This window comes from Varanus komodoensis, unplaced genomic scaffold, assembly GCF_004798865.1.
Source record: "Varanus komodoensis strain SLA01 unplaced genomic scaffold, ASM479886v1 scaffold19, whole genome shotgun sequence".
Lineage (NCBI taxonomy): Eukaryota > Metazoa > Chordata > Lepidosauria > Squamata > Varanidae > Varanus > Varanus komodoensis.
Genome location: NW_025335550.1, coordinates 10,865,845 through 10,890,938, shown reverse-complemented (window position 1 = coordinate 10,890,938; position 25,094 = coordinate 10,865,845). Strand labels below are relative to the sequence as shown.

General features: G+C 47.6%; 1 protein-coding gene across 3 annotated transcripts in view; it reads right to left on the bottom strand.

The window, feature by feature from the left end:
* The window catches only part of LOC123022331 (BTG3 associated nuclear protein), a 122,261-nt gene that overhangs the window by 84,451 nt on the left and 12,716 nt on the right, over positions 1-25,094 (bottom strand). For 2 of the 3 annotated variants that reach the window (XM_044427986.1, XM_044427987.1), the window contains exons 2-6: positions 23,029-23,163; positions 22,331-22,425; positions 19,861-20,060; positions 5,876-5,998; positions 4,123-4,298 (exon numbers count right to left, since the gene is read on the bottom strand). In XM_044427986.1, coding sequence (XP_044283921.1) covers positions 4,123-4,298; positions 5,876-5,998; positions 19,861-20,060; positions 22,331-22,425; positions 23,029-23,098 — 664 coding nt within the window. In that variant the 5' untranslated portion in view covers positions 23,099-23,163. Of the gene's footprint in view, positions 1-4,122; positions 4,299-5,875; positions 5,999-19,860; positions 20,061-22,015; positions 22,297-22,330; positions 22,426-23,028; positions 23,164-25,094 lie in introns of those variants that run through there. The other variant, XM_044427988.1, reaches the window with a different exon arrangement.

Genomic DNA, 25,094 nt, shown 5'->3' with positions numbered 1-25,094 from the left:
ATTAGTTTATAATTATCTTCTTGTGAGGCCATCCTATACCACTCACCTGGAAGTAAGTGCCATTGCACTCAACAGGAACTACTTCTGACTAACATTTTATTGCCCACTCTGATCTCTCAAGAAGTTTCCTTGATGAGGCAGGAGAGAAATGGGATGGAAGAAAAGTGAACGAATTAAGAAAGTGCAAGAAGGTGAGGATTACAAGTGGCAAGTACGAACTATTTTAAAGTTTTCTTTTTTTAAGTCATCTCTATCATGCCTGACTAGATTTTGAAGCAGAAGCAGAAGACTGGCTTGGGTTGGTCTACAAACTTTCATCAAGCGGCATCACCTGACAGGTCTCGAACAGACAGAACAGGTGAGCTCATTATCTCCAGACATGTACACATACATGTACTTATGCGCACACAATGCACAGGCAGACGCTCAGGAACAGATGGCCAGAGCGCCTCGTGTTCACTTGACCCAGAGCTCCCCCTAGAGCACAAAACAAAACCGCTAAAATGCTCCTCTTAATAAAACACGGTGCCGCTTCATATTGATTGATAAGAAAATTATATATTCTCATTTCTTATACATTCCAGCACTTCAGCTAATAAGCGGTTATTGTCAGCCATTGAGACCAAAAATAATTAGGACTCCTTCAAGAGCAGGACATGCTATTTGCTTTAATTTTGCACTGACAACCTATTTGAATCTGGAATGGAGTCTCCATTTCAAAGACAGAATTGGAAGTGGCCACAATCGCCTTGAAGCAACCAACTGGGCTCTTTGTACCCGCACCCCTGCATACAGATTTAGGAATTTCTGCAGACATTTTAATCTGGGATCATCCTTCCCCAATTGTCCTGGGGCACATACTGCAAATGGCTATTTGTCTCTACCTTGAAAAACAGCACGTGATGCAGCCGAATTGTCTACACCAGTCCAATATTTCTCTGGCTTCGAACTCCCATCTCGGCTTTGCCCTCATCAAGAGGCTCTGAACAAGCCTTTGCCAGCCTCAGTTTCCCTTCTGACCCATGGATCCAGTGCTCCCCTCCCAGGTATGTTGTGACACGCCGTGCAGTAGAAACATTAAAATGGCCCGCTGTGGTTTGAAATGGCGTGGATTCCTTTCCCGAGCATTCTCGAAAGCCACCTCTGGTCTTTCAAAGCAGAGAGAGCAAAGGCGGTGCTGGGGTGCTGGCTGGAGGGCAAATTCCGATTACTAATCTTCATTCTCGAAGCGTTCATAAATCTCAGCGAGCGTTTTATTGGATGGGTCTCCCAAAGGCTTTTTCGCCAGCATGTATATAAAGCAATAATCCTATTAAAAAGCCAACATCTGTCCGCATGAAAATCTATGCCAAAGAATTATGCTGAAAGGTCAGATTACGACAATCTCTTCAACGCTGTAAGAAATCACCCCCTTAAATAAACAATGGAAAGAATTGCTCAAAATTATTGTCTTCTCAAATATATGGGGGGAGGGAAAATTCCAACTGTTGTCTGCTTTTTAGAAAATTTGCCCACAGCATGACAAATATCTTACTTCTCAGGGGTGGCTGGGTGGGTAATCCTTCTCACATGTGACCTTTCACAAGGAACATCGTCGGGATACGGGAGCATACACACAAGTCAATTAAGCATTATTCATTTCTTAGTTTTAAAAAAAGTTCTCGTAAATTGGAACGAAGAATTTGAAATTGGCCTTTTTACAGGCAGGTTGGGGGAGAGACCACAATTCAGTTACATATTTGATGTCAGTTGAAGGAGAAGCGACCTCGGTGAAAGCCATTCAGTTTTAGAGCCTTAGACACATACAGCCGCACGCCTGCCACCATCTAGTGAGAAGTAAGCGAGGGAAATGATATTGTAGGATGGTCCCAATTCTCTCTGACAAATAAACCCAGCTTCGTAACCAAGCGGCCAAATTCTGTTCCAGATTCAGCCTGGATGATTAAATGCATCTCTGAATTTGCTTACAGCTATATTCGCTTGCGGCTACATTCGCTTATAGATCCTTAGAGTGAAAACTGGGCTGCATGATCAAGAAGCTGAAGGCCGTGTTGTGCTAACACAAGAGGCAAATGCACACACAGGATTCCTCGTGCAAAGGAACGGAGCCACGCATCCACAGAAGGGGCGTCACCACATTTCTCTATCAGCAGTTTACCAGCCATCAGCTTTTCCATCTCGCACCACCTCACTGCCTAAGCAGTGGGTCTACTTTGGCTCAATCGCCTGACCGACCTGGCTACCTGCTTTCCCCTCATCTGCCCAGAAAAGAGTCAAAACGGACCCATAACGTCCGTTCTTCTCTGATTCTGGCTCAGTCCCCTCTCTCGCTCACCACCATTCCCATTCCATCTTGCTCAAGTCGGTTATCGCTGTGCCTTTCCTCGTAACTTTGGGCGCAAACATATTGGTCTGAATCCGGAGGCAATCACCCATGAGGCCACCTCCTACCGGGGCCTGAATTCAATCTCCTCGCAGCTCTCAGCAGACTCATTCCAGGCATGGGTGAGGCTGAAGGCAAGAGGAGGGGGCTCCATGCACAAAGGGAGCCAGAACTCCAAAAATCAACATTGCGTGGCTTAAAGCACATACTGACAGCAACTGATTCTGTTTGTTTTCCCAGGTTATGAGTTGCCTTATAGCCAAAGCTCTCGGGGTGAAGTACATAATAAAAGCAGAACAGAATAAAGCCAATGATAATACCTTTACTAAAACACATAAAGAAGTATTATTTTTAAAGTATCGATATTTCAGCATTAAAATAACCAAGCAGCTACAAAGGGAGAATATTATGTGGAAATGTGCTTTTACACATATTGCAAACAGAGCTGAGAATCAATTGAGACGAGGCCTCTGTAGCGTTAGTAGGTGGTTTACCTACCTGGATGAGGGATATTCAGCCTGTTCTGCAGGGGGCTACAGTCCCCCACCCAACCTTCTGGGTGTTCCCTGTGTCACCTCCTTTCTCCCAAACAACCATAACATGGGTAATTTTCTGCAGAGTTTTTCTGCATTCCGAAAGGCTGAGGCGTCATTCCAGGTACATAATTACGGGCAGTAAGACCTCAACGGCGCTGCTTTGCTTGCAATGTCGGCTGTTCTCCTCTTGCCTCAGGCCCTGGGAGCCCCAAAAAGATTCTCCGCAAGCTCTTCCCAACCTGCAGCCTGTGATGGCTCAAGCCCAAGGAGTGATGGGCCACTGGAGCAAGAAATGGCTTGGGCCCGGCCTCCATGTGACAAAGCGGCCTCTGCCACGTTGGGGGCTGAATTAAGCGCGGTTCCTGTTTTGAACTTGGAGGTCTTTTTAACGTTTATAGTTTTTAACTATATGGACCCAACATACGACACCCAAAAGAAGGATTATTAGAGACACGTTCCAAATGGTTACATTCCAGTAATGTTGATTTTCAGAGATTTGAGGAAAGGAACAGAGGGCTTTTTGGACATGGTGAAATCGCTGACGAGGCTATCCTATAAACAATACATTTTTGATGGGAATTTCCTGTTTTTAAAAATATTGTTTGGAGTTGCCAAAGTAACTGTTTACTTCCAGAAGAGCTCCGCATTAGCAGAAGGGCATAATGAGTTACAGGAGGAGGCGTCCTGCTGGTACGTTATGCTGCTTCCTAGAGAAGTGAAGTTGTTTTCATATGGCTACATTTCAGCTCTGAGGCACAACCGCAGAATTAGGTCACGGTTTTGAAAGCCTTCTATATTTTTCAAAATTGAAATCAAGTGCTCTTGATCTGTTTGACTACCAGGGTCTCTCTCAAAGGAGGAGGAAATGTCTCAGGAATACAAGTTCTCTTTGAGTCACTAAGAAGAAGTCATGAAAGAGAGCGGGAAACTGGCAGCGCTGAGCACGCTGCATTCCTCTTACTGCCCTGCCGGTTTACAAAATGCACAGTCTGAATGACATGAAGCCGTGGCATGTGGGGGGCACTGCTTTGGCATCCGCACAACCTCCCTGTCACTCTTCCTTCCTGAGGGCCAAGCCAAGCAAAACAACATTTACACACGCAGGGGCGGCACTAATGCGTTAAGAAACAATGACATAATTCTTCACTGCCAATTTAAATCAAGCATCGTTGGGCTCAAGGTCTAGAAGTAGGATTCGCTTACCCTCCGAATTCAGCGTGATGAGGGTAACGTTGTTCCCGATATTCGGGCCACCCAACTGCCCACTGTTGGAGACAGAGTCACTGGCCTCGGAGCCGCTCTCTCCATCCTCGTTGTGACTATCTTCGTGTCCCGGGACTTTCACCACAATGGTGTTCTGCCTCCGCCCAGGCACAGCGCTGGAGAAGGAGGAAGACACACAGTTTTTATTTTATTTATTTTTTATTTATTTATTTGCGTTTATATACCACCCTAATAGCCCAGAGGGCTCTCTGGGTGGTTTACAAACATTAAAACCCACCAATTCTAAACAAATGAATAAATTGGCTATACCACGACAGTATAAAATAGCATAGTTAAAATGAATCAATTATATAAATATACCGTTAAAATTAATTAACTTTAACATATTGGTTAAATAAAAAGGTCTTGACCTGGCGCCGAAAAGTATATAATGACGGCGCCAGGCGGACCTCTCTAGGGAGCGCATTCCATAGTCGAGGCGCCACCGCAGAGAAGGCCCTCCTCTGAGTGCTCTGCCTCCTGGCCTCTTTCAAAGAGGGTTCCCGGAGGAGGAGGGCCTCTGCTGCCGATCTCAGGGGGTGGGAGGGCACGTAGGGAAAAAGCAACTTGGCGGATTTCAGTACGGTGAGACACAACACGGAGCTGATCGGCTGAATTGGTGTACGGTGCTATGGTCTGTGTATAGCAAGATGACATCCACATAGTATCTAGAGACCCTCACATGGAAGTTTGATTTGACCCCGAAGAAGAAAATGTCATATTGTAGGGACAGAGGGCTGAGCCTCTCTCCTGCCTGGAGTCCCAGTTCAGTCCTCCTCTGGGTCGCCCTTCCTTGGTCCGGTTCCCCCAGTCACCAAGTGTGTCGCGCTTTCCCAACTTTTCTGTAGTTTCTACTCAAGCTAAAAGGTAGACAAGGCTCTGCTCAGGTTTAGCTGTGAGCAGGAGTCTAAAGCAAAACTAGGGTGGCGTTTTTGGTGTTTCTGACTGTGCCCCTTCTCTCTTGCTAGGAAAAGTTGAAGAGGGGGAAAGAAAAGGAAGACCAAACATGTGGTGAATCGACTCCATAAAGGCAAAACTGGCTGGGGCTGAGGGAAGTCCATAATATCTGGAGGGAACCAGGCTGGAGGACGGTAATCTAAAGGGAGTGCCTTTAGACTGTCTTAACTGTTCATATGCACCCCCACTGATAAGAGGCAATTCCCCACTTTCCTCCCCTTCCAGTAAGATGCTCTGTTCTGAAATGAGAGAGAGAGAGAGAGAGAGAGAGAGAGAGAGAGAGAGAGAGAGAGGACCATTCAAGTCCCCTTCTTTCTTCCTTCCATGTGGTCAAAGTATTCTGTTGATTGGGGTCTCGTGTCCTATACATTTTTCCCACTAATGCCAAGAGGAGGGATCCATGCAGTCGCCTAGGACTTTAATCTCTCCTTGTCCATAATCCAGAGTTGCTTTCCTCCCAGGAACAACGAAGAATCCATGGCACCCCATCATCAGCACCTGGGAGAGGGCCTGCTTGGCATGGGGCAGGCCCAGGTTCGGCTCTAAGCCTCTCCAGATAGGAATGGAAAGCCCCCACCTGCGACCCCAGAGGGCCTCTGCCATCACTGCATCAGGCAGGTTCCTCTGAATGGGGTGGGGCTGGGGGCCAAGGGGAAAGTGCAAGAAAGAGAGAGAGAGAGAGAGAGAGAGAGAGAGAGAGAGAGAGAGAGAGATCGCAGAGGCTCCGTTTACTAACTTGCTAAGGATATTTTCCAGTGAATCCGCTGATCTGCTCAGGGGTTCGTCCTGTCCTACCATCTTGGCTACAATCGAGTTCTGACGATCATTGTTGAGTATTACTGTGGTTTGAGGAACAACGCTGTAAGGACGATAAACAACAAGAAATAAACAGAATGAAGGGGAGAAGAAGTTTGTCAGTCAGTCATTAACTTACTTTCGGTATGTCAAGATCATCCCTGGAAACAGCATTATGAGAACAGATTTTCGCAGCAAGGCAGGGCAGTGACCTGTTTGGTCTCTGGGCAGCTCACTGTGTGTTCAGCACCGAGGCCTGCAATCCCTCGTAGTTTGCTCAGTGCACCATTCCTAGAATCCATAATACTTTCAAAGCACAGACTGTGCTGGTAGAATTATGTAATGTCCTCTGACCTCTGGCAAAACGACCCAGAAACATTTTTTATCAACTCAAAGTAAACACCGTAAATATAAGAGGATTCTGCTGCTCAAAACCCAAGTAAGGACCATTTGATTTCTTACGCGGGTTAACTGACATTCTCTTTCCAACTCAGGAAGGGAGCCCGAATTGTGAGGTTATGAACAGGCAGAAAAGCGGGCAAGGAGGGTAGAGAAAAGCACTCGTGGGGTTGAGTTTCCAGTGCTAGAGGAATGGTGCTTCTCCTGCTCCCTGAAGTAATGCATGTGCACAATCCCAGAGAAGGAAATCAGTCCGGTGGCCAGGGGGATCTACAGCATTCCCTCTGCCAACCCAGCTTGCTCTGCCACGCAAAGCCAGTGACAACGGCTGGCTGCCATGGTTAACAAGCCTCCTAGGACCCATGGGCCACTGGAGGGTGCTGGGGTGGCTTGCTGGCCATGGTACAACGCCCGCCGTGCCAGGCTCACAGGACATGGCAAGCCAGACGTGCAAGGTCAATTCTGCAAATCCCAGCCGCCAGCATGTGGCAGGTGCTTCCACATTTCCCCCCTCTCCGTGACTGTGCAAGCAGAACAGTCTTCTCCACTCAAGTCAACAGAGTAGTTTCTGAGGATGCCTCCTCCTGCAGGCGCACCAGAAGGCCTTCAAGTGCCGTGGGCCCCGAGGGCCCTCTGCCAAGGACAGGCCTCTCCGCTCAGCTCCATACTCCCCCAAACTTTTCAGGTACTCCTTAACTCCCTTCATGCCTTATAAATGACATTTTGAACTTCCTCGGGGGCTTTTTACTGCCATTTCTTTGGACAGCTAATTCTTTATCACCCATATCCTTCAATATCAATAAACTCAGGATGCCTGTTTAAAAAGTGTCACTTACCAAGACTGTAATTTTAATGAACACTCCGAATAATTAATTGCAGCTATAGAGATAAATGCAATAAAATTAAGCTTCCATTTATGGAGACCTCGGGCTTTTGCTCATTCTGTATTTTCCTTTGAATAGAAAAATCTTTAAAAGGAAAATTGATATAAAATGGGAAAGTCCTCTCCTTTTTTTTAAAGAACTAATTCATTTTTGTAGACCATTTTAAAGTGTGCCTGATGGCATTTAATTAACTTAAAACAACTTAAAAATGAAAGGAAACGAAATGCCCTGATATAAGCCATTAGTAATTAATTTAACAACGCAAAGGGTTATGGATCCTCTGCACTGCGGAGAATTGGACTTTGCCACCGCGGTGCCAATCGCCCTCTGTTGCCACCGTCTGCTGTTCCCTTTCAAAGTGACACTGAAATAGGCCAAACGTTTTCTCCCCAGCTCAGTGAAATCTCTGGCAAAATGAACGTCTAGCAGGCAGGAGCTACGTGCAGGAGGCGATTCCCCTGCAGCTTCATGAGTACCAAGCCAAGTGCCAAGATTCAGGCCAGTATGGAGGCTCTGTGAACAGGGGAACTTCTGAATGTAGCCATTGATACGGCTTGTGCTGGATCCGTTAGGGGCCTAGAGGAACGCCTCCCTGCCGAAGTGCCTCCTCACGTACATCGCTTGAATGCACTATTCAAGGGGAGGTTGTGAGACGGGGCGGGCAGGCGCAGAGCATTCTGTACGTGCCGCCACTGGCACTGGCGTGGGCAGGTAGCGCGCGGTCCACGCTTTTGCAGGTGTGGCCAAGAGACGAGCGTTAGTGCAGGAGAGCCGAATTACTTCTGATTTTCACTTAGGGGGTGCAGTCAGGGCCAAAGGTCCACATGGCCGGCAAAGGCTGAGGGCCCGCGCCAAGCAGGGGCCCACCCAGGCCGCTGCGCTTCCTCTTCAGCACCGCAAACTGCCAGCCTGGACATAGGACAAGCACAAGTAGCCATGAGCTTTGGATAGGGACCCTTCCTCCTCCTCATGTGCCAGCTTTAGAGGCTTTCAAGTCTGGTCTGTAGCAAACCCACTGAGTGCCGCATTGGAACAAGATGGTTTGTACAAGCCAGAATCAAAAGCAGCGAATCACGGCTTGTCAGAGCAGGGGCAGGGAGGTAAGGAGAACAGTTGAGTGCGCGCGTCTCGGGGTTCTGCCAGCTCAAAGGGCTTCCACCTTGGGTTAGCATTAGGTCTGAATGCAGCCGCAGTCTAATTGCACAGGGCTCGATGCTTCTCTCTGCGAAGGCTTGATCAGCATCTGGTTGGCTCGCGCTCACAGAGTTGCAAAGTCTTTCATTCTATGAGTCAGACTCCTGTCACATTTCGTCTCCCTGCACGTATCATTGCAACATTTGATGGATACAGAGGATTTAACCCACAGGAGGAACGCAAGCATGTTTCTAAGCCATAAACACTACAGCAAAGGAACCACAAGTGCACCAGCTACAAACAAAGTGACTTATTTTCCACATGCGAGCAAAGCAAAAAAAATAACAACAACAATCTATTTGTTAAACAAAAACAAGCACACAGCTGAGGGTGTTAAAGAGGATTAATCCGTATCATGTTGTGCCTACTTAGAAAGAACAGCCTCCTTCAAACGGATGAGGATGCCGTGGAAGCAGGCTCTCTCTATATTGTAACAGGCCATAAAGCAGCCATAAACAAACATAAAATAATCTCTATTCCCCTGCAAAACAAGGAGGGGAAAGAGAAAGAAAAGAAGCTTCACTCCCAGACCGCATAGGGAGCTTTTTCTTTAAAAGCTAATTGCTGATGGGGAAAAAAGAAGACTCATTCTGCCAGTCAATCAGAAAACTTGTTATCTGAACCAACCTGCCTCAGCCAGTGACCCTTGGGTGTATTCTGCACGGCCGAAGCGGAAGCATCATGACACAGGCGGTAGCCAGCCCGGCTAGATCAAGGGGAAGGGATGGCCAACAACTGCTTGTGCCATAGACACTAACCGCACACAGTTTTAATTAAGCCATGCTCCTTAATCTAAACCATCATTCTGTTACGAAAGTAATATCCAAACTGTTATTGAAACCATTAATAAAGTTACCCTTTCTGGATTTCTCAGGCACTCATACGATGGCCCCTGTTCTGAAGGCGGGGGGGGGGGTGTTTGCACTTCCCAAGTAAGTTCCTGCCAGAGGTGACTTCTAAGATGGAAAGTGTGCATGACTCACATCCATCACCATTAGCTGCACGCTTTTCTTGGCCAATAACCTGTCACTCATCCAGAAGGTGGCCAGTAAAAAAAAGAGGGGGGGGGGGGGGGGGGGCTTTTGGAATCCTTCAAGCTGCATAACTCTCCTCCTCTTTGGATGACTTTGCTAGCTTGAAGCAAAGAGGAAAAGAAAAACACAAGGAATCGGCTGACATTTCACCTCCCCTGACGTAAACGTTCAAAGACGTCGGGCCAGGTAGATGTTACAGAAAAACAAATTATGGAACAACTCATACAGGAACCTTTTGGGCAAGGGTTGACTCTTCTCATAGCTTTGGACCATGGACTATTTATAGAAAAATTCCACCGGGTGAAGGAGGCAAGGGAGGGGCGGGTTGACTCCCGGGACTCAGCTTTTAGCTGCTTCTTTGTTCCGGCTTTGTACACAGGGTCCCATATGCCGAACTGTGAGTAGACATTTAACTTATTTCTTAAATATGGCTGACAGTACTGCAAGGACTTCTCAGAAGTCAGAATTAAAGATCAGCAGTGAGGCCATGTCATCACATGTTCGGCAAACAACCCATCCATTCCACAGTAGTCCAGCTTTTCCCAAGTCACATGGATTCTGCTGGACTTTCTGGAATATTACACAATTTTAGGCAGAGAAATAAAGCATGGAGATGCACATATTTGTGTGGGTGGGGTGGGGAGTCCTGCATTTTCAGAAATACTAATTTGCGCAAGCATATGGAAAGTCATTTGTGCAAAATCCAGTGCGATCAATGAGCAGACAAAGGAGCAACATATGCCTGGAAATCCAGGAAACAGACAGAATGGATTTAACAGCGATCAAACGTTCCTACCTCGGTATTTATTTCCAAACGGGTGCCTTGCATCAACGCTCATACGGAGGCAAGGCATATGAGTGCTGCAAGCAGGAAATCAGTCCTTTCCGGAAGAAAGGCCCTCATCCAGCCCTCGTCCAAGGCTGAGCACATTCCCCTTAAGAATCTTTACGCATAGGGTTCAGTGATCAGGACGAAGGGATGCGGCCTGGAGGTTGGACTGGGACCCAAACAGGGCAGAATTAGGGCCTCGGTCCCAAAGTTCTGATTTGGTTTTGAAGGAAAATGACCATGCGGGGGGCACTGAAGCATCACCCAGCTTTGGAGGCAGCTGCAGCAGCTTGGGCACTGCATGGAGGTGGCAAGGCCGCGAGGGAAGGTCGTAGGAGGTGGGGGCATGATGCCCCCCCCCACCGTATACAAACAGACAATACTTCAGGTGCAAGCACATAATCTCACCTGCAAAAGCGCTTCTGCCCAATCCTTCAAAAGCTAAAGCGCAAGCGGTAAAGCAAAGGAAAACATGCCCTCAGCCAACTGGCACACACAAACCAGGCTCCCCTCCCCCCTGCCACCTATCCAAATGCAACTCTTTGATTTCATAGCTAGAAAATTCTTTTTTGCGTCCCTAGCGTCTGGAGCATCGCGACAAGCCAGCCAGACATGAGAGTGACGGCCTTTGTGACCATTAAGCTCTTCATGGTCCAAAGCCAAAAATACCAGCCATCCTTTCAATGTGACTCACGGGCTTAAAAGATTTATGAAATTGTGGGCAATTCGCAAAATGGACGGGCAAAATAAAAAAGCAGCATTTCTGAAAGCAGCAAAAACATTCTGAGCATGTTTAAAAAAAAAAAAACCTTTCAGCCAGGCCATGCATTAAAAACCAAGGCTTTCTCTAAGTTACAGAAGGCATCTTACGGGGCCTGCCCCCCGTCCTGGCTCTACAAAGAGACCCTTTGACAGGGCAGGCAAGCACAAGGAGATGATTTACCGGCTTCGCTCACATTCATCAGCCAGTACAGAAAACCTGCTTAAACAAAGTCCGCCCTGGTTTGTCCTCCTCTGGGGAGGCCACTTAACACAGGGGCCTTGCCTGCTGCAGCCGTTCATTAAAAGGGGGCGTGTTCTGCTGCAAGGGGTACCTGCATGGAGCAGCTAAAGGGGCGATGGCTCAGCACCACACAAAGCCCGAGACTGAGAGCGCGATGTGGCACACACATCGCTCGAGACAGAGGTCGCTCATTCTTCCGCTTTTCGAGGGCGTCTAGGAAGCTCTGAGAATGAAACCGACAGCCCTCCAGGGCCTCTAAATAACCGTCGGGCTCCTCGGTTTGTGCAGCTGCCAGAAAGAAACTGCACCGCGCCGCGGCGGGGGAGGCTGGTGGAAGCCCCCGGTGCCGGCTTGCTCTGAGGCCCAGGGGCTCCCTGTGGACAGGCCCCCAAGCCCGTTCCCTTTTTTTACGGACCTTCCAGCCAGGCTTAGACTGGGCAGGCTGCAAGCAGTGGAGTGTCCTCTGCCAAACAGGACACCTGGCCACCCAACTTCCACAGTACAACGACAGAAACTCCTAGGGGCATAATTATACCACAAAAGGAAATATCAGGCATTTATTCTGCATCTCGGTGGCAGGTGTTGTCCAAAAGCGATTTGATTCAGGTGTACAAGCCGGTCCTGTCCCAAGAGCCCAGGGAATGTTGATGTCTAATGAGAGGAGGAATCCCTTCTCTCCAAAGGGTCACTCACTAATTTGCAGGGGAATATTTTACATCACCCCCCCCCCCCGTGTCCTGACCCCCCTGCACAAGAACTGCGCACATGCCAGGATATGCGCCAAAGTCTCACACAAGTCTGCAGGCTGAGACACGAGGCCTCTCCTGCTCATGGACAGATATGGAGAGGGGTCCTTCCAGGACAGAAATGCTGAAAGCCCCTCACACGCTGAGCCGCCCTTCTCCCACAGAAGGAGCAAGTGGCTCCGCATCGGCACCCCCTACTCTGCCCACGAGGCCGGCCATCTTCCACGCCACCCTTCAGAATAAGCAGGGAAGGAGCACACTTCCTGCAGCTAAAATCCACCCCACACTTCGCCTGACGCTACGATTGGAGGAAAGATAAGACCCTACCGTGGGTGGGCAGAACAGCCCAATCCCAAACTATTCTTTGTTGGAAATTAGTCTAGCCTGCCCTTTTCTCCATTCAGCTTTGCTCACATTCCTTAATTTCTCACAAATGAACTAAGTGGAATCCAAAAAGGACACCCTGATGGGCTTCTTACTGCTAAATATGTCTTTTTAAAGCCTGCAGGCATTTCTGTCAGAGACATTCTTTTTCCAGCAGACGTTCTGAATGGAGGGCGTGCGCTTCATCCTCTGGTCCACCTCATTAAGAGTCGCACCTATTTGGCACTGGCTGTTCTGTGCAGACATGCAGCGCAACACTTCTGTCCTTCTCCATCACCATCTGCCTGCAGGTGGCTCCTCCACCAGAGTGCCACACGGCCTGATTCATGGGCCGTTACAGAGGAGTCTGGATTTTCAACTCCATCACCATGTGCAAAAACGGAGTTTCCAAGTGTTCGGAGGGCTCAAAGCCACAGGTTCCAGTTAGACAGGAGGCTGTTCCGCTCCCTTCTGTTTACTATCAAGCAAAGCTAGGGGAACACAGTGCAATTCATTGAACTAGGCAACAGTGCCTGTAATGGAGCCCATGACCGGGGGAAGTGGTGGGCTCTCCCACACTGGAGGCGTCCAAGAGGCAGCTGGCAGCCCCTGAGAGGTGGGTCTGACGGCCTCCTTGACCCTTCCAACTCTTCCATTCTATGATACTGTAAACAGCCAGAATTACTACCAGATCTGTCATTTCTGAAAACAATATTCTCTGAAGCATTCACTTATACTTGGCTGTATTTACTCAACAACCTAGAGTACAACCCATTGGAGGCTTCAAATACTTTAGCCTTCACTGAAAGGGGAATGCATGCCTCTACAAGAGCGTAATGGCACATTGAGTTTCCCAGACATTGTGCCACAAATCAGAGACCTATACGAGGCTGGTAAATACCCTACAGTACAAGTAACTGAAATCTGTTTGTCTTAAAGCACACAGAAGATAAACCGCAGTGAAAGTCAGCAACGTTCTGGCAGCTCAACTGTTTGATTTCCTTAGAACGTGCCACGAGTCGTCTGTGTGCATCATTCAAAACTCCACATAGAGAATTTCTACAGGAAATTCTCTTCTCCAGAAAGAACCTATCCAACCCTCTCCAGTGGAATTAACAGGAGATCACTCCCTTCCTTGGGATCTCAAAATACATTCAAACGGGCTGAAACACGCATGCACATTCCAAATGTAATACACCAGTCAGCCCTTCCTTTCAATGGAATGTGTTTAGGGTTATAGTCATACAACCTAAAGACCAATGCAAGCTAGACCCTTCCTGCTCCAGCTTCCAAATTTTTATTTCTAGCTGTTTAAAAAAGAATGCAACCCTCTTAAGATAACATCAAAACCCAAATATCCTTTTCTTGTATTTTGGTTTTGATGCCTTCACTTTTCTTCTGTTCTGCTTAGGGTTTTCACCTAACTTATTTTCTATCACCTTGTTAATTTTTGTTCTTTGAAATATTTTATAAAAAAATTTTTTTTGGCTTGCAGAGATTTTAAGATTTTACAAGATCTCTTTATGGGTAATCTTTTGCAACATGAAACTTGTTACTGTTCTTTGCCTTAAGAGATTTGATTAAAAAAATCAAATGAACTCATTTTCGTGCCCCCGCCAGCCACACATAAAAATTGGCAAGTTCTATTTGATCTTATTATTTATCTATCAACTGCTTGCAGCACCCAAATTGCTAGATGAAGCCTTCAACAATTTCAAAACAAATGACTTATTAGAAACAATTTAGCTTACAGCAGCTGGCTTAGGAAATGAAGCAAACATAGTTCAGATCTCGGTCAGTTCAAGAAAGTTTGACAAATATAATTCCACAATATATTTGTATGAATAACACTGTACTCTGTTCTGCATCCCATACGTAGCACTGGCCATAGGAGGCTGTTCTTAATTCCATAGGCTGACCTCGTGAAGCTCCAAAGCAAATGCTCATATTGGAACAGGCTCTGTTCTTCCAGGGCTTGTATTATGTCAACACCAAATTATGGAACGCTTGGCTCCTTCACCGCTGAGCGAAAAAATGGTGGGATGTGAACTTTCAGAGCGAACAAGCACCGAACAAACTCTGGAAGGGAAGTGGCCGACTGGCCTCTGCCATTGTCCCAGACGGAGAACCTTAATCTCACGGGTCAGCCTTGGAGATGTCACGCACAGACTCGGCTCTCCACAGGTAAAATGAGAATAACGGACCCTCCCCATCCCACGGTCCCATGAGAAACACAGAAAGCTGATGATCCGGCATCAAACCGCGGTCCATCCAGCTTGCAGGGGCCGATACTGACGTCTTTCCTACGGCTTCCTGGGTCAACCTGAGGCCTTTGGCATGCAACGCACGAGCTCCATCCACTGAGCTATGGCCTTTCCTAGAAGAATGGCGACCATAAAGTGCCTTGAAGTCAGGCTGTTATCCTTCCAAATCATCTTCCGACGTGTTTCACAGGTGATTCTTTCTTCTTGGAGAAGACACCTGCTTTGTTGCAAACTGTCGTGAAGCTCTCATTGGTTCCAGTATCACAGAAATGGCAGCCTGTCCCTCTCCCTGGATATTGCTTGGAAAACTGTAAATCATGCCGGAATGACCCAGGAAATAACACATTCAGCGGTGGGTTGATGTTGTCCTCTTTGCTTAAGTTAAATGGAAGAAGAATGACTGGCTAGCTTACGCGGAGGCCAATATATTCGAACACCCTCCCTGTCACAGCTGGGATTGGCCAGCTGGAAAAAAGCCACCTCACCCTCGTCTATATTCCATGTATTAAGCTCAGATTTGAGTATATGGACTGTAGCCAGGAATGTTTTCCCAGCATCCTCTGTGCAGGAGGAATCTTTTGAACCAGCCCTTTTCTGCCTCCCAAAGAGGTTCCCCTTGACCTCCACATCACCTGCTACCTCCTGCATTCTGAAAGACCTGCATTCTTCTCATGAAGCTCATTAATTTGCTGGCACTCTTTTTTCTCCGCAAGATTTGTTCAGGGTTTTCATTCTGGTTTTCACCACATTTTAGCACCCTCCCTGTTTGAAAGCCCCTCCATTCTCAAATATCAAGAAAAGACCAGGCAGCGCTCTTGCTGTGGGCAAGAATCCTCCCATTTTCTTGATGATGGAGAATTAATGTGCTTATCCAGGGCTAAAAAAGTGTTTAACCACCCAAAACCTGTAGCCTGTAGCCTAAGAGCTTTACCAGATCCCTCTGCTCTCGCCTCAGTGTGAACAATCCCTTTCCTTCCACCCTCAGGAATGTCCTTCTCCATCCTTAAATTTCTCCATTTTCATTACAATCTTTGTTCAAGAAATATCCTAAAACACCCCACTGAAGCACCAGCCGATTCCTCCTTTTCCCTCCTATTTGCAAGAAATCCTCCTTCCTTTTCTCCGAATTGGACTCTGCTTGTATCTCTCCCCCACTTCCCTGTTGCTAGACCACACACACACACACACACACACACACGTGTCAATTGCACACACCCACACACGCTCACCTTCTATGTATTTCTTCTGTATCTACTAAGCTATTAGTTTGTATGACTGATTGAATGCCTGTTGTTGTTGGACTGGTTCATTTGACTTTCCTTTGACCTGATACTTCTGCCTCACCTCCTTCATAAACAAAAGGTCATTTTCAAAGGTGCCTTCCCTTTCCAGGAGCGCTTAGTTGGGGCCAGGTTGCACATCAGAAGGTGTACGCTTGTGTACCTGTCAATGGGGACACATGCTGCCAAAACAGGCATGCAACTCATCTTCCAAACATGCCAGTTTGCCAAGGATAGGAAAGCAGAGTCTAACAGAGGGTTCTCGTCCGCATGCGACAGGAAGAGAGTCGGATGTAAACCAAACTTCGGCGTGCTGAATGCATTATCCAGCAATTTACCACATCTGCTACACTAAGTGTAGGAAAAAGAGGATTACCGCGTACCCCAGAGACTAAGCCATCACAGATTTGTGATTAAAACTGACAAACCATTTTCCTTTTCTAAAGTACTTGGCCAAGCCCATGGGTTAGTTTATTACAATCAAGGAACTTCTTTAGGATGCAAATATAAAGAAGAGGAGAGGAGAGGAGCGGGGAGGGGAGGGGAGGGAGGAGAGGGGGGAGAGAGAGAGATGCAGCAACCTTTGCTGCTGACAGCCTGAAGATAGCCAGGCTAATGTATTGGTGCTGATGGCAAAAAGTATATATGCATAACTTAATTACTTTCCCCTTAGGAGTCTAAGCTTTCATTTACTTTATTGAACCTATACTTTTGTTCATACTGCTGAGGGCAACCGACACAGTGGCTTCTCTAATATGTCTTCCTTCTGCACCCCCACAGTATTGAATTACAGTCTCCACAATAATAATTCCATTTTCTACAGCTTATTGGGAAACTTCCCACCACTACAAGGTTATTCTTCTTCTGGAATCACCGTTCTTGAACTTCTGTCACCGGGGCCTGGGGGCGTGTTTGTGTGTTGCAGGATCCAGAGCCAAAATACATTCCAGCCGGCATGCCAGGGATACAATCCAGGACATATCACATTAATCAAACACACCCAATCTGGGGGATCTTAAGAGCGAGTCACACCTCATATTACTCAGCTACACCTACAGAAAACACACACTGCACACACCACGGTTTCATATAGTTGCTAGCACGAGGTTTCCTCTATGGCTCCTTCGATGCGCTACTTATCTTAACTAAGCACTCTTCCAGAGAGTAATGGAGGTGAGCAGCCAAGTAAACCCACCCAAACCCCCAATGCCAATTAATTCCACGATGACTCACCGTCCAAATAATGCAGAAAGGTAGGCGAATCTGGCTTGTTTGCTGGTGACTGGACAAGGGAGGCCACTCGGTGGTCGCCTGCCCGAGGCCTCGTGCCAACTGCACAGCCAAGACTGAACTCTGGCACCCTAAGCTCAACAGGTACTGTGCAGGTGGCCATCTAAAGAATCAAGGCCGCTTCCGAGACTAAAGCGGGTTTGTGAAGGATGCGCTACCTAGGAAGGAAGCTGCAGGCAGGCACAGCACCCCCTCCGCTCACAACTCAGTCGGTTTCAAAGGAGGCAAGGCTGCCATTTCCCCCCGCGTTGTCAAGAAGTAGTGGTGCGCTACTTCTGTTGCCTGTCTTTCGTTAATTAATACAGATCACAAAAGCACTATGGCTCCTGCCTGGAAAAATAAGTGAGTCTTAGAAGGGGAAATCCCAAACTAGTTTTGCTTTAAAGCCAAAGGGCAAAGTAATTTAGTGAAGCATACAGATCTTACTGAAGGTTCTTAAATGAAAACCAAGTAGGATCAGCCATTTTCTGCTCTTTTCCCGACCTACAGCATTGCCTCCCTCTGGAAGAGAGTCAATTTTTTTATTTTCTGTTACGGAGGCCCTATTTATGATGAGCCCATAAAATTGCAAAGCAGAGTCCACAGGCATCGAAGGGCAACAGAAAGCAGAGCCAGAACGTACACTACTGCTGTTTAGAACGCATCTCCTCTCGCAAAACTGGATTGCATCCACCTGTGTGGGAAGACGTTTCCAATAAAAGTACTTCCCCAGGTGAAAGATGGATAGTGATACTGCCTTGGAACGTCTATCAAGGGCCCCCACATCTTCCAAAGGCAAAATACAGCCTTGGGATACACGCCAGCTCTGACAAGGATTCGTGAAAGTCTAATTATTAAAAACTGGTGAACGATCACCCCCACCGGACACGCGTTATGGGGTTCCTAAGCCAGTTATCTGCCTCATGACATCTCAAAGTGCACTTTCAGCAAAAAGAGCAACACAAAGAGGAAGCGATGGAAATTCCAATGAGAAAAGAAGACATATAATTAATGGCACGTGGTTATGTCATGGATATGACAGTGTAACACAAATCCTGCTTTGAAGACAACCTAGTAGGAATGAAATGCAAAGACTTGCCTCAGGTGGTAATGGGGAAACTCCAAAGAGTATTTCATCCTAAGTGAAGCAAATACCCTATCCAGACCTGATTATGGTTTCAAAATCAGCAAATAGAAATGTGAAGGGGAAAAATTACGGGCAACCCAACATTCACAGGTGGAATATGAAGGCATACAGATCTTTCCAAGGTTCTGAGAAGACCACTCAACCTTCCCAAACTTCTTGAAAGATCATCCTCCCTAACAGGTTAAGCAGGTGAATATTTTGAAGTTCGTGGTATATCCTGGTCTTCTTGCAAATGCAAAATGTTGCTCCCAACAGTCTCTCCACTGGAGGGATGCAGAATTATTCATATCACATTCATATCATGGCTTGTGTATGGAATCATAGCCTGAGATGAATGAGATGGCCAGTACTATACCAAACCTATAATGAATCCAGTACCCTTTTAACATATGCATTTAAATCCCGCATGGATCTGAACCGCAGATTCATGAAATTAATGGATCCAAACGAGTCTACCTGCTAATATCAACCAAGAAAGATTTTTTTTTTTTTTCTTTTAAGCTGGGTATGAGCAGAGCACTTGCTGGAGAGGAACCAGGGAAGAAGCCATCCAGCAATGGATTAGAGGTAAGCATGGGTGCCAGATCAGATAGGAAGGGATTTGTATGTCAACAAAAGACATTCTCTGCCGCTGATGTGCAAAGCTGTCTTTATGAAGCCAGAAGAGAACGGCTTATTTTCATAACTATCCAGGGCACCTGCAATACTGAGATCATTTTTTAGATCACATACCAGGAAGATACTCAGAGACTACCAGGGGGCTTGCCAATTTTCATATATTTGTATCTAGAGAGAGACAGGGAGGGAGGGAAAGCGTGCGTGCAAGTTAGCCTGTGAAAACAGATGAGGAAAATCTCAAGGGTTGTTCTTAAAAGTAAACAAGAGTAAAGGACAAAAGGTAAAACTCAAGTGAAACAGTGGGGGGACTCTTTGGGCATCACAACTTTTAAACAGAACAACCCTCCAAACAAAGACCTAGCGGGTGCTCCGTGACTCCGTCAGCATGCCTCTTATCCTTGGGCCATGGGTAGGAACGGGCAGCGAATGCAAGCATGTTTCACTCATTTTAGCCCGGCTTCCAGCCTCACTTCATATGACTCGTGCATCCTGGCCCTCTGTTTGGTCCGTGCCTTGATCTGCATGACTAAAGGCAGGACTGCATCCCACATTAACCTGTATCTCCAGGGTGGCACCAGGAAATCCCACATCCAACACCGAGCAAAGCCTGGCTCCACATGGCAGCTCAACCAGCCTCCCAGGAGAGAGGGCGAGCAACCTGCCCCGAGCTCAGACGCAAGCTGAAGCATCCCATCTCCAGCAAGCCCCAAACACAGGACGAAATGTGGCAACAGTTCCAGCCCGTCCACAAACCAAGGGGAGAAGCAGGACGCTGGCAAGGCCGCTGCCTCAAGGCGCATTTCTCGTCCTAAGCCGAACAGCGGGCCTGGGACGGCTCCTCGGAAATCACCCGCCTCGGCCGTGGCAAAGCCAGTCCTCCTACCCTCCTCTCTTACCATCGCACTTTGTTACACGTCTGGGTAGCGCCGAGCGGGGAGCCTGCCACCATGGGGACTTGGATGGGGCTGTGCTGCTTGTTCATGACGAGGTCCAGTTTCTCTTCCAGGGATTTGCAGGTGGCGTCAAGGGCCAGCAGCTTTGCTTCAATGCTGTCCAACCGCAGGCATATCGTTTGGTTAATGGAATACAGGAACGACTGGGGAGCAAAAGGAACGAGCCAGGAGTGACTACTTTTAATGCACACGGAATTATCTGCCAGGAGCATGCAAACGTCAGGGGCCAGGAAGGAACCACCTATGCTCAAGGAGCCGCGCCCGGCCACTTGGCTGCTAGACGCGAGCGGCCACAGGACCAATGGAACAGCACCGCACCGCGGAAGTGCATGAGCCCACTGCAGCCCAGAAGTGCCAAGTCCGAATGACGCTCGGGCACTTGATGCCTGGGACTACAAAGCGGGGCTGCCCCTCTGCAGGTGGGAAAGAATTTAGAAAACACCCTGCCCATCCTTAATAAAAAGGAGGAGTCAGATTTTTAAAATCACCAAAAAGGTGTGCACAAGAATCGCTGAGAGAACCAGGGTTAAAATCTGAGATGAAGCTTCAGGTCTTGACCCTGACTCAGAAGAGCAAGGATGGTATGCTGGATGCCTTTGCTTCACTCACCGCGGATCCAGCGCACTGAACCCCCCGCGGGGGCAGCAACCGGTTCTAAACTGGAACAGAATTTAGCGATGTCAAAACTTGCCATAGCTGAATTGTGTCGCACTAGCATCAATGATCTCTAGTGTTTGCTGGCACAACAGGTTTCCTGGGCCTGCGCAACCCGCAGATGCAGCTAGTAGCGGCCTGACGGAGGTCCTTTTCCACTGAGGCGGCAGAGGTAGCTACCCCAGCTAGTCCCCTCCTTAATGGGAACCCAGCACCAGGTAAAAACTGCATTGTTCTAGTGGACGGCAGTATGTCTGATCTTGGATTTATTATCCCAGGCCCGTCTTCAAACTAAAATTTCATCTGTTTTCTTACTTTGCTATTTTTATACTTTGATGTGTTTTCAATCGAGCTTGCCTGGGCACTTCAAATGTTTTTGCAAACAAATCAGAAAGGCAGGATATAAATATGGTTTGAGTCCTGGAGCAAGTCATGTTTATTGATATGCCCATTTTCCGCACTTAGCGCATTCAGAGCACTGCGACTGAATAAATAACTGGAAAGGAAGGTTAAGGCCTCCTCCCTGTGCCTTATTTATTACAAAAATGTGATGCTTTTTGAGTCAGACTTAATTTTCTTTAAGAAATTTCTCGTGTGCCCTCTGGTGGGCTTGAGCTAAAAGTCACACAGAATAGACACTCAAATTGGGGGAAAAACATTTTTTGAAAAAAAAATAACTCTAAAATTAAGCAGGTGACAAACCATGAAGAAATTGTTCACAGAAGGAGTGCGGTCACGAAACGCCGGGTTCCCCCCAGTGCCTGCAACCCTCCAGGCTCAGCAGATGATGGGCACCCAATACAAGGCAGAAGGAACCGCTGAGCTTCTCCTGCCCTAGAAATCCACAACACGGCCAATTCCACCCGTCTGAGGCCCTTCAGATGGAAAGGACAAGAGGCCTGGGCCATCGGCAGAACTGGGCCCATCCCGGTGGGGCCGGGCTCCTTGCTCCCTGGGCTCCGGGCCACGCTCTTCCCCCTTCGCCAAGGTCACGCGCAGGGCTTGGAGGCGTAACCAACACGGCTCTTCCTATGCCAGCTGCAGCAGAGGAGTGCAGATGCCCAGCTCCAAGGGCAAAGGCCTTTTTCCGCCTCGTCTCTGAGAAGCCCCACGATCTGTGGCTCTCTGGGCACTGCTAGCGGTTAAAGATTTACTCTGCCTGCCTGTCTCTGGAAGGGCCATGATCTACCACCTTTTGATTAGCCCATAAACACAAGTGAATAATGACCAAGAAAAAGGGAAGTCGGAGGGATGTACTCTTTTTTCTTGATCACCCCCTCAGGAAATCAGGTGAAAAGGACCCATCGAACTATAGCATAGCTTCAGCCCATCATGACGATCACTTTTTTAACAAAAGGGGGGCCATGCACAGGGCAAACCACACGCTGAAAGGTGCATTTTCTTGCTCAAGACTAAGAGGGTTTTCAGACCGTTGTCTGCTGACCTGATTATTTCTTGTAAGGTCATATGTGGGATTTTTCTTGGTAACCTGAAAACTCAGGTGTGCCCCTAACTGGAAAAGGAGCTGGTCACCAGAAGCACAAGAGAGTGTCTATGGAGGTCTCTCCAAAGCAGGAACGCTGCTTCTGCATCATCTCACTCGTGTCTCTGTCCCCACGTCCGTCTTTCACAGGGCAGTAAATCTGCAGCTGCTTTACAGCGCCCCAAGCGCTTCTGGTCATAACAGGACAGAACTCTCTCCCTGCAGGACGAACCGCCCTTTTCAAACAACCGCAACAAAACTGCCCATAGCCACAACCTTAATTGAGGGGTCCTGGCAATTAATTTCTATCCGCTGACGTTTTAAAGGTGGTTCTACGTCTTCATCCGTCACTTCATGGTTTTCCAACACAACTGCAAAGCAAAAACAGAGCAAAGCATTTTCAGTGTTTCGATAAATGGCCAAAAGAAATTAATTTGAGGGCTACAAATTGAACGGAGCCTAACGATCTTCCAAGGACAGGTCCTAGCTCGGGAGCACGTGGAGATATTTCTTTCCCCAAAATGGCTTTTACAGCTACAGCTACCCATCACCAGAGTGTCTCAGAAGGTTGATCTGATCTCAGGCTTGGTCCAAAGTTCTAGTTCCAGGCCTCCTCACCAGCCAGATCAATCCTCTTGGGCATCAGGGTGTTCCCAAACCCTTGTTGTGTTCCTGTTGGTTGCCAGTGCTTCAGTTTATGTCACCACGTCTCCATATTATATGAAATTCACAAAATATGCTGTTGGGACATAGGACAGGAATAGGAAAATAGGAAAAACGGCTGGACACTCAAAGAGGTGACCTATTTCCAACAAATCATTATTTTATTCGGCTCCCAAGGAAAATGACGTTGTTTGGCTAGTTCTTCATCTTCCTGCCTTTATCCAAATTACATAACAAAAGGTGCACGGCAACCGGCAACACTTGGGAAAGGGCTGTGTTCACCCCCACTGCGCATCCCTGCTTCAACATACCTGGATGGCCCGGGTTCAAGTCCTCCACAGCGATCTGAACCACATCAGCTAAGTCCTGCTCTGTCATCATTCAGAAACAGGAAGCAGTGCTGGGCCGTGAGCGAGCGGGTCAATTCATGCACGGCTTCGCTGGCTCTGCAAAACATGGCGAGGCGAAATGATGGTCACGCGGCAGCACGCAGGAGCGCTTTCCAAGGGAGCTGTCCTCTCGATTCCTTTCTACCAAAAACGCCCTCTTGATCCTCGCAGCACAAGCCTGAGCCAGCTGCGGAGGGCAGCATTCCCCTGCCAGCAGCAACGGGTCGACTCGTGCAACGGCGGCTTCCCCTACAGCTCCCTTGACTCAGTCTCTGAATTCCAGGGTGCCCCTTTATCACCCTCCCCGGCAGCAGGTCTCAGGAGCATTGCACCTGAGCATTAGGGACCGCTATATTTACCTGCAAGCACCTTCTACTACAAGCCCCCGTAGCAGGCGAGCGAACAGTGGGGAAAAGAGGGGTGCCTCTGCACCAGGCCATCCAAAACCTGTCCATTGGGGTTGTTGGCCAGTTACGGCCAGCTCGGCCAATTAATGTTGTTTAGTTGGACTGGGCAGTTCTGTATTTGCAAATAAAGTCCCACTCAGTCCAGTGGGTCTTAGAGCCAGGAAGGGGGTATGGGATGAAAGCCGTACTCAATTAAACAAGACTTAGTGCTGAAGAAAGATGTGTACAGCATCTGTTTTTAGGTGATGCACACGCTGAAGGGGGAATTCAGGCCAGAGGTGGAGATGCCTCTTAAGCGTGGGGGGGGGTACTGTTTCTATAAGTGTTTGTGTTAGAAAGTATATGTGGGAAGGGGTGATTTAATCAATTTAACCGATCAATCTATTCTTCCTCCCTCCAGTGTCCTGAGGGAAACAAAATAAAGACATAAATAAATCTATATGCACATATATGAGAAAAGCATGCCCAAGAGCAATGCATTCTTTCTGGCCCTCTTTGTCAGTGCGAAATAAGATTTGGAAGTCCCTTTGGTTTGTGCAAAACCAGGCTTCTCTTCCACCTCGAGACTTCAAACTTCAGCTCCTGCAATATTCAATTCCAACCCCAGCCTTCGGCTCCAGTTCTACAGCCAAACATTTTTCAACGCTGTCCCCCTGGAATTCCCTGTCAGGGATTATTAAAGGTCTTGTTAAGGGAGATCTCCAGCGTCCAAGAGCAGAATTAAAATAACGGCATCTGCTTTTCCCACAGTGAGAGAGCGGTGGAGGGGGAAGCAGCTACAGGGCAGGCATGCAAGGACCGGCAGATCTGATTTGATTTTTTTTAATACCTGAAGCGAGGATACACCTGGTTTGCCAATGGAAATGGCACTGGATCATCAACCCCAACTATGCACCACGATTCCCCCCGTTCCCCTTCCTTTACCCAGACACAGGAATGCAATTAAAACAGGCAGGTGGAGTGCAACTGACAAGCACACATGGCAGCATCGCTGAAGCATCCGACTAGCCAAGGCAGCAGCTGCTCGTTGCAAAACGGGGAAAGAGACGCATTCCAAATTCTTCCGAATGAGGACACTACACGGTACCGGAGCTGTTTACTCAAAACACTTCTGCTGCCAGGAGAGACTCATTTGAAATTCGGATCACCGTGAAAACTATTATGATTGCATTCGCTGTGGCAATAGGCCCGAGCGATCTGGCAAGAGGTTGCGGCATGTGGTTGCCATTTCTATCATTTTCGCAAATTAAGTTTGCCATTTCTCAGAAGTCCTGAGAACTGGCCAGTCTTAACACAATAAAACAGCTGTGCTAGGATTACTCTTTCATAATGTCACTAACTGCGCATATGAGTGAAAGCCCTGCCCTCCGAGAGAAACGAGGTTAGAGAAAACGGATTTCTCAAACTATGCAATAAGAGAGGGACAACACCAAATCTAATTCTTCCTTTTTCATCTTGCTTTACTCAAAAGGAAATCAAAGTCATGGACTAAATGGATGTAATTCTTCTGTTTCAAAACAGTCTTAGGATATGCATCTTAATTTTACAAGCACCATACCGGGTATTCTGGAGAGCCCAGAA